This window comes from Cynara cardunculus, assembly GCF_001531365.2.
Source record: "Cynara cardunculus var. scolymus isolate 2C chromosome LG 11, CcrdV1, whole genome shotgun sequence".
Classification (NCBI taxonomy): domain Eukaryota; kingdom Viridiplantae; phylum Streptophyta; class Magnoliopsida; order Asterales; family Asteraceae; genus Cynara; species Cynara cardunculus.
This window is the reverse complement of record NC_037538.1, coordinates 9,413,024-9,422,731: the sequence shown is the minus strand read 5'-3', so window position 1 is coordinate 9,422,731 and position 9,708 is coordinate 9,413,024. Positions and strand designations below refer to the sequence as shown.

Here is a 9,708-nt window from a genome sequence, read left to right as displayed (position 1 = left end):
ATTTCAGATAAAGAACCATATGGTTCTATACCCAGTTTCCAAATAAAGAAAATTGATAAAATTAAACTCATTTTAATCACAAAGAGATGAAGGTATACTGACAAACAACAACAATTATCCAAGCAAAAAAGTTTCACATAATTTAGCTTCCTCTCTCAATTTTGTTTCCACTCGAGCTTAAGAAAATGCCCAGAAAATTTTCTTTCTTCTTTTCTTCTTCTTTTTAAAACAATTCCACATGAGATAAAACCATTATCCCATAATAATCATAATAAATATATAACGCGGTGGGCTTTTTAAAATAATTTAGGCACCTTAGCATATAACCCTTCAACTTATAACTGCCTTTCAAAAACAACCCTGAGCTTTAATAATCAAATATCCGTTTATAACAAACATGAGAAATATCATGTCAATGCTTATTAGGATGCCTATATGTGGAACACTAGAAAACCTAATCACAGAGAAAAGACGTTCGATCACCATCATTGGCTCAAACGGGGTCAATGGTTGAGTAGCGATTCTCACGGAAAGTGAGAGATCACAGTGAAACTAAACTCATAGTTAACAACTTAACATGTATAATTATTTAAAGTATTTGATGCATTTATACAAATAAAATGCATTTTTTTTTATTTACATACACAAATAACATAACTCTGAATCCAAAATTTTCATTTGTCAAGAACTCCCTCTAACTTAATCACCACCGTCACTATCACCATCAAACAATTTATTTGTTGGATAGACATGACGGTCATTAAAATTTTCACCAGGACTTCAGCTATTATCACGGGCTTTGCGGGTTTTATCTACTCTAAAAAAATATTTAGGAAAAAATAATAGTTAATTCGAAAGCTCACAAGGTTTAGCTTTTTATTAGTGGTCACTACTCCTAGATTACAAGGAATTATTTAACTCGTCTGAAACTATATATAGATATAAAAGCAAATTCTTGAATTACTATAAAATAACCCAAGAAATTAAAACCAAATCATCAAAATTAATTAATTAGAATTTAAAAAAGCAAAAAAGAAAGTAAAAATTCTCAACAGCTGAAAATGGAATTATCACAGATGCAGATCAACATCCACTCCATCACCATTAATCTCATCTGCTGCTTCTTCAATCATCCTTGATGAATTCCGACTCACTCCGGCAGTGGCGTTGAACTGCGACGGTCGTCCGATATAAAACCTGCTTGGTAACCTTAAAGGAACACCCGACAGAACCTGTGGTGCTGACGGTGGACATATATAATGATCCACTACCGCCATCTGCGGTTGCTGGAACTGCACAGATCTTGTTGCATGTGCATTTAGAATGGTCACCGGCGCTGCAAACCGCCGGTGGTTGCTCATGAAGTGCACCCTTTTTAATCTTTGTCGTTCTTTTTTGTGTGCATTCTGATGACCACCTAATGCTTGCGAATTGGCAAAGTCTCGTTTGCAGTATTGGCACTCGAATCTTTTGTTGGTGTCGATGTCGGGTTGAGGTGTCGTCGACGTCGGAGCTATGCCACCGTCAGTGACGGCGACACCAAACAACTTCATTACAGAAGAGGAGGAAGAGAATGAGGCATTTTGATTAATGAAATCACTGAAGTTTCTCCCTGTTGGTGATGATGAGTTCTCACCCATTGTGAATTTAGAAGATATTATAACAGAATAAAATTAAGTTCAGAAACCAATATATATACACACTCACGCACATTATAATCTTACAAAAATGAAATCTTTATTTGAAAAAACATACGGTTTTGATATCAAAAGCAATATCATATTTGACAAAAAAATGTTAAGTAGGACCCAAGATGAGCTACTTGTCGATGAAATCATATAAAATTCTGTCTCGTTTTATCACATTGTCCTTATTATTCAAATTTCTTACTTTTCTACTCATAAGAATATACAGGTTTTTATACTCGAATCATATGAAAAAAGTGGGTTTTCTTGTATTTATTTTGTGAATATTTAACACCAGCTTTAAAAATAACACTGAATTTATTTAAAATTTATGAACACTAAGTAATCTATATTACAAAGCATTTAATAAAAACTCTTAAAAACTATTTTTTTACACATGAAATACTGTTTATTGATGCATATTGCTTAAAGTTCAAGATTACAAGTAAATTATTAATAAATACAACTTATTAAAACTTCATGTTTGAATTATAATAACTAACTGTAGATAAACACAATCAAATAAGAAATAAACATCTCATTTTAAATATAAAAAATCTAATTAGGATAATCATTGAGTTTTAACAAAATACTTAATTATAATTTTTACAAAAAAATATATTATTAAACCAAAAATAAAAAAATGAATTAAGAAATAAACAAAAAAAAAAGAAATTTTAAATACTTAGTTTGGTACTTATAATATCAATATTCTTTTTTAATTTTTATAATATAGTCATATTTATATTTTATTAAAAAATAAAAACATTGTCGCTTTCTCAAAACCACATGAAACCGTATTGTAACATCGATTGAGACAAAAAAAAATGAAACGTTAAAATTAATATACATCTCGCTGTATTGTACAAATACTCTTTTAGTTAGTAAAAATACATTCATACCACTTCCATTTTCATTTTGATCAAATATGTTACTCAACACTTGGAACTCTAATATTATTGCGAATTCTTGATAACTTTTTTTAGTTTTAACAAAAAAATATATAGAAAGTATTGTTATGTGTTTAAAAGATACTTCCAAGTTTCACAAAGTAATATTATATATATATATATATATATATATATATTTGTGAATTTGTAATGATAAATTTTTATTATTTATTTGACAACACATGAAAAGCAAGTAAGGAAATAGGGTTCTTTGAAATGATTTGATCAATCATGCAACTATTGATGATAAGTGATTATTGATCAATAGTTATAATGTAACATGCAATTTCAGTGTTGTAAACTAGTGCTCCATTTGTTGTACACTCCTTGTAATAAATTTCAAATTTTTTATGTCCAATCATAAATATTTTTCCTATCTTGGAATTATTGTGTAAAATTTATTTATATTATCAATTATTTGACCGAATGTCTTAGGTAACATTTTATTATAAGGTGAGAAGTCTCAATATCATATATGGTTACACACATGATATACAAACTTAATCATATATGATTAAACACATGTTGCATTGACAACACAAAGACGTTTACGGGTCGTCTACCAAATTTTTTATCAAGTCTTGTATGGATAAATTTTTCTGTATGGATAAATGGGTATTGTTGTTTACTTTTGTTTTATATGAATCAACCGTTTGAATAACATAAATGGTCAATTTACCCGTCGGTATTAATTATGCACTGTTTGATTAATTACTATATATTTTTTTAATTCAGATGCCATTTCTGAAACACATAAATTATTTGAACATCATGACAAAAAATCATAAAGAAAATATCCTCCAAAAATTACCCATATACTAGAGACCGGTTACAGTTGGGATTTTTTTCAAGATAATAATGGAGCCTAGCAAGAATTGAGAAGAGGACAATGATCAAAGGAAGAAGAGGAAATCAATACAACCATAATCGATTTTTGAGAATGTTTTTGTGTCTTGAGCAAAAACAAAGAATCCACTATAATCGAGCCACAACCACTCTTTAATCCCGATGAATCTATTTTTTTCAAATTGTTTTATCGCGTCTACAAATAGCAAAATTAACATTTTTTTACCACCACGACTGAAAGTCACCACATATACTTACCAAAATAAAACTCAAAACTTACTATTACAAGTTCATTTTTCCTTAAAAACTACAAAAAGTATTAAAAACCAAAATAAAACATCTAAAAAGCCAAGAAGATTCGTCGGTATGATAGCGCCTTTGAAACATTTATGATGAATTGCGTTGTTTCAAATCACAAGTTCATGTAAAACATATAAAATAAATCAAATGGCATGTCAACTAGCATTTCAAATTTAAAAGACAAAGAAAAGAAAACAACAAGTACTTGGATTAAAATATGTACATATTTTTTAAAACTAAAATTGGTAAAAATATTCATTCCTCATACATAAATTGGTCTTTTTGTCATTTTTCTATTTAATTTATCCAAATATCACTACCTCTTTAAGTCTCACGTCCTCCACTTGCGGATCTAGTTAAAAGACAAAAAACTTTGTCTTTTAGCTGGGTTCATTAGTGGCCAAAGTGGGCTTGCAGACATAGTAATATTAAAATAAATCATAAAGAAAAATTAATAAAAAAAAACCAATTTATATAAGAGAAATGATTATACTGATGGATATCCATTATTTAAATCAAACTAAAATCTAGGCTAGATTGTAGCAGGACACAAGATGATGAGGTTTGAAACAAATGGATGTGGGGGTGAAGTGGACATTGATTGTCTTCCCTATAGAGTGGACATGGTTTAAAGAAAAGCAATGAAAGGATATCATTTTTAACCTCACATCATCTTAGGTTGCCTCTTATATCTTTTTCAGTTTCCCTTTTTACCCTTTATATTTCATTATATAGTTTAATATTCTTACTTTACATGATTGTTACTTCAATTTATTGTTATGTTTTCTTCACATGGAATATAGTAAAAAGAATATAATACTGAATAATAACAAATTAACATCAGATTAATCAATTTGCATGATCTTTAAAAAAAACTCTACTAATTATACATTTTATCTTTTTAATTTAGATCCACAATGAACATAAGTAGATCATTGAATTTAGGGTTTTTCTTGCAGTACAAAATACACCTTTGTGTATTTTTAACTTTCATTTGTACGTATAGAAACAAAAAATTTACAAAATTTAAGGTTTGATCATCTACGCAATTTAACAACTTTCAGGACATCAAATTCCAGTACATTCATTCTATGGGTCATATTGGGGTTATGTGCCCCCCAACATACATCAATAACGAGCATGTTACACACACACACACACACACACATATATATATATATATATATATATGTTTACAGGACTCGGGAAACTACATTGAAAAAGTAGCGGAATTTTGTATAGTACACTACTACCACACATGAAATGGTTTCTTTTCAAAGTACAAGATTCTCATGTCTAGGATGTGTGTGTTTTGATATCTCCATGTCTAATTCTCTTTAAGTTTTCAATGCTTGAGTTATCAAAGTACACACCAAAGTGCCCCACCAAACTTGGATTCAACATTTTTGGTAGGGCATATTTGCCTTTTATCATCATGCATCATCTAGGTTTCAAGTCTAGACAATAAGAAAGTTTCCTTTTGCTTAAATATGACTAAACATGACACATCACCACCACCACCACCTTCACTGTACCTTCTGCTCTTGGTACTTATGGTGGTGGTGATCACCATGGATGCAACTTCACTACATCAACACCCATCGAATATCGTCGCTTTTTTTTTGTTTTAAAATACGACAGTTAAGTTCCGATGATGACGTTAATCCTAGAATTTTGCAAAGTACTACCGTGTCCATATATTGCAAAATGAAACAAATGATCTTACGAAAATCTACCTCATTATTCATCCTTCATTGTCATCACATTGTTGTTGTAAAAAAGGCAATTCTCCCTCAATCAAAAAGTGTACCAGAAATTCAGGGAAATGTTATACAGTTAATTTGTTTTGGTTTTCTTTATATTTCATTGGTACTTGTTATATAAAACTTTTTTGTGTCAGGACAACTTGTACATACGTCGACTAATTCCAAAAAAATCTCCAATGACTCGAACCCGTCTCCGATGACTCTAAGATACTTAATTGCAACCACAAAGGTGGTATCTGATTGGTTTAAGCTTGACTCCAAATGTCAAAAGTACCAGGAGGTCTCAGGTTCAAATCCAAGGAAGAATAAAAATCCCCTTGTGGTCATGGAGGTTCAAATGCGGTGACTCCAGGCTATCTGCAAAGCAGGTGGTCGTCCTGGTATTAGTCGGCTCGCATAGCGGATTGGATATTCAGGTTAATAAAAAAAAGATACTTAATTGCTTAAAAAATTTCAATATCACTTGTATATAAATTCTATATATATAACTTGTTTTTTCAAAGAATATTTAATTAATAATAAAATATTGTTATTAATTTAAATGTTAAATCAGATATTTAAAATTAAAAAGAAAATCAATCAATAGATGAAAAATGGATTTGAGGTGCATGGACAACAACTTGAGTTGGTAATAGTAACATCACAAGATTGCAGAATCAAGGTAGATGGTCCACCCTAAATTACCTTGTACTTTAAAGTGATTTTGGATTTTTGGTTTTTATTTTCTTTTGCTACTTTACTAAACTCCACTTTTGGTCCCTATGCTTTTATCAAAATTTTGAAATGCTCAATGTACTTCAATAAATATAAAAATTGTCATTAGATTATGCATTTTGCTCTCAAATAAGTCCTTGTTGTAACATCATTGTAGGAGAGGTCGTTAGTTGCGGAGAATTTTTCTCAATTTGTCTATTTTAATAATATATATAATATAAAGTTTATATAGCTGATATACAAATGTGATTAACATCTAAAAGAATAATCTTTTATCTCTCCTCCCCTTTTCCCGTGGCATCTCCGATCACCCTTTCTTCCTGTAAAATCTACAGCCATATTCTCCCGCATGCCCTGTTGCTCACACACATAACAAAACATGTACATACACATCAATCAAATTGAACCCTAAACCAGAATCATGTGATGAAAATGAAAGAAATCGATGATGAAATCTATATAAACCATTTGAACCCTACATTTGAAAGAAATGGGTAATGAAATTGAAATTCAAAATTCGTATCTCGCCTTTGCTTTGTGATGTTTGACCTTCATGACGCTTCAACCGTGGAAAGTACACACAAGGACGACCATCTTCAGCTTCAAAATGGATGTCAAAGTTTTGGTCCCTATGGGTGATGGTCTTAATCTAATGGTGTTTTGCAGGAGAATAAACGATTGAAAAACCTTGGAGAAGGGGAGAGTTGTCAGAGGGGGGATGGGGTTCTTTATTCACAAGAAGGCGAGAATAAAGAAAGAAAAACGTTTTCCTTTTGTTTTTTAAATGTTAATTATACTTCTAAACAAGCTTAATATGCTTGTACGCTAACACTTTTTAATTAGAAAAAAGGACAAAATGATAAGAATTTCCTCAACTAATAGGCTCTTCAATTCTCAGTTAAGAGTGTCAGGGCAAAAGACATGTTTCATAGCATTCCATAATCTAATGATTATTTGTATACTTATTGAAGCACCTGGACGGTTTTCAAAATTTCGATGAGACCATAGGGACCAAAATGAAGTTTAGTCTTTTTTATATTTATTTATTTGAATTGCTTTATGAAATTCATGTAAACCAATATGGCCTTGTCGTTGTACGATAGTGTGATAACTTTTTAAGAATTATTTGATCGAGTACAGATAAAACGTAATTCTCCATTTAATAATTAATGAGATAAAATTAAAAAAAAAAAAACAACGAATGTATTCTTTATAAGTGGTTAATTTGTATATATTGATAATTGTTTATTGTTATGAAAAGTTTTAGATGCATCGGCAATAATTATGTTGTTATGTTAACTCATACGACATCAGGGGGAACCCCATGAGGGCCTATGGGGGCCATGGCCCCCCGCTTTTATACTTAAATACTATAACTAAGCTTTCACAAATATATATATATATATATATATATATATATATATAATAAGTAGTTCAATTGGCAATCATTTACAACATTCATTCTATAGGTTCATGTTTCAAATCCCCTCTCAAGCATTTTTTTTCCATGCACTGTATATAAATTATTAATATTTAATTATATGTAAATATAAGTTTTTAAAGTAAATTACACCAGTATTACTATTTCTCGGTTAATACTTTGAATGTTTAAGTTTTTTAGAGTAAATAATATAATATATTAATTATATGTAAATAATGTTTAAGTTGGTATTACTATTTTTCTGTTAATACTTTGAATATTTCGAGTTATAATATTACATTAGTCAATCTTTTTATAAAATTTAATAGTCTAAAAACAAATCATTTGGATTTACAAGTTTTTACGATATTATAGCATCTTCAACATATTCTTCAAAAAATTTCCAAAATGGATAATTAAAACTCTATTAAAACCAGGGCTCGAGCTCCCCGCCCCAGCCAATCTCCCATTGGCAGGAAAGTCGTTTCGATCTAATTCATTCTTGGGGTCAAATACAGACAAAAAAAAGATATGTCAGTGACCTATAAATCATTAATATCAATTATTCTTATCGGTGTGAATATGATAAAAAAAATGATTATCACTCATTATAATCAATTTTTGTTTACACTCTCTCATGTTTTCTCCGTTTTGGAAAATTTTGGAGAGCCTGTTTGAGCAAAAATATGCCTAAAATCTCCATTTTCTCAATTTTGGAAAATCTATTGAAGATGCTCTTATATTTCGGCCCCCGGGACTACAACGGTTGTGTTCCGCCCCTGTACGACATGTTCTAGAACCATATCAATACTGTTGTTGTTAAAAAGAGTGAAGATTTTTTTTTTTCCAAAAACAGGGTTGGTTAGCCCTATTTGTTGTTAGTAAAAAGACATTATCTCCTCTTGTTAATATATACTAACATCTTTCATATGGTTTTTTATCTTATCACAAAGTTTATACATATTGATTATATAGATTTCAAACGATATGTTGCTCAACCATATCATTACTGTTGTTACGAAGAGCCTGGATATTTTTTTCCCTATAAAAGTGGTCGGTTAAAATTAGCAGTTAACTCAATGTGGGATGATTGAAACAATACCATAATGCAAGATTTGAGAATACTCAAATCTTATAATATCACCTCAAATACTCTTTGTTATTCATTTTATATATATGAAGAAAGAAATATAACGACATAATTTGTTCTGATTATATATATATATATATATATATTGTGCAAACTATGCTAACCGATCTTGATCATTCATTTTCTCATCAAACGGTCCTTATTAAATGAGACTACAAAAATAATTTAGTTAATGTATTAAATGAGATGTCTATGAACAACTGTTCAAAGGGAAATTTTGTAAAAAAATCGCATCACATCGTGAACCTATATTATTCAGACGATTTCGTAACCTCCAATCAACTACGAAACTGCCAATCTATACGATTAATAGTGTATATCATTAGCGAAAAATCTGGTTCATAATATTCACCAAAACGATGGATGATTTTGGCGAAATGCATACAAGTTTGGATGTGTGAACCTAATGAACATCACACACAYGCAACACTTCACAAATACATRCAAGTTTGGATTTGTGAACCTAATGAACATCAACAATATGACATAAAACAGTAACGAATCTCAACGTCTACGTCTGTGTTATTTGTGATGATTTGTTATCTGTTAATATATGTGTGTCTGTGCACAAATGTCTTAATGCATCCTAGTATGAAAAATGTAATCGCTATGTGTGTGATCAAGTAATATAGCACAGTGAACATAACGAACAACCCCTATATAAGCATGATATGATTTGTGCTATATGACATAAAACAGTAACAAAACTAAAACTATTATTACACAAAGTAGATAATTAAAAAGAGCAACAAGGATGTGAATTTACTGAAATTGAAAACTTAGTGAATAATGTATATTGTTTGTCATCCCGAAGTCAAATCTTTAATGAACATAATGAACAGCCCCTATGTAGTTAGTCTTCAAAACTAAAACTATT

The 9,708-nt window shown here is 30.1% G+C and overlaps 1 protein-coding gene across 1 annotated transcript; it reads right to left on the bottom strand.

The window, feature by feature from the left end:
• Positions 1-856: 856 nt before the first annotated feature.
• LOC112520670 (zinc finger protein GIS3-like) lies at positions 857-1,651 on the bottom strand. Its single transcript, XM_025129118.1, has one exon. The coding sequence runs from the start codon at positions 1,638-1,640 to the stop codon at positions 1,071-1,073; it is 570 nt and encodes a 189-aa protein (XP_024984886.1). The 5' UTR covers positions 1,641-1,651; the 3' UTR covers positions 857-1,070.
• Positions 1,652-9,708: the final 8,057 nt, after the last annotated feature.

What these genes read in the sequence shown, in the direction of transcription:
- LOC112520670 (XM_025129118.1), bottom strand. Translation starts at nt 1,640, where the DNA reads ATGGGTGAGAACTCATCATCACCAACAGGGAGAAACTTCAGTGATTTC.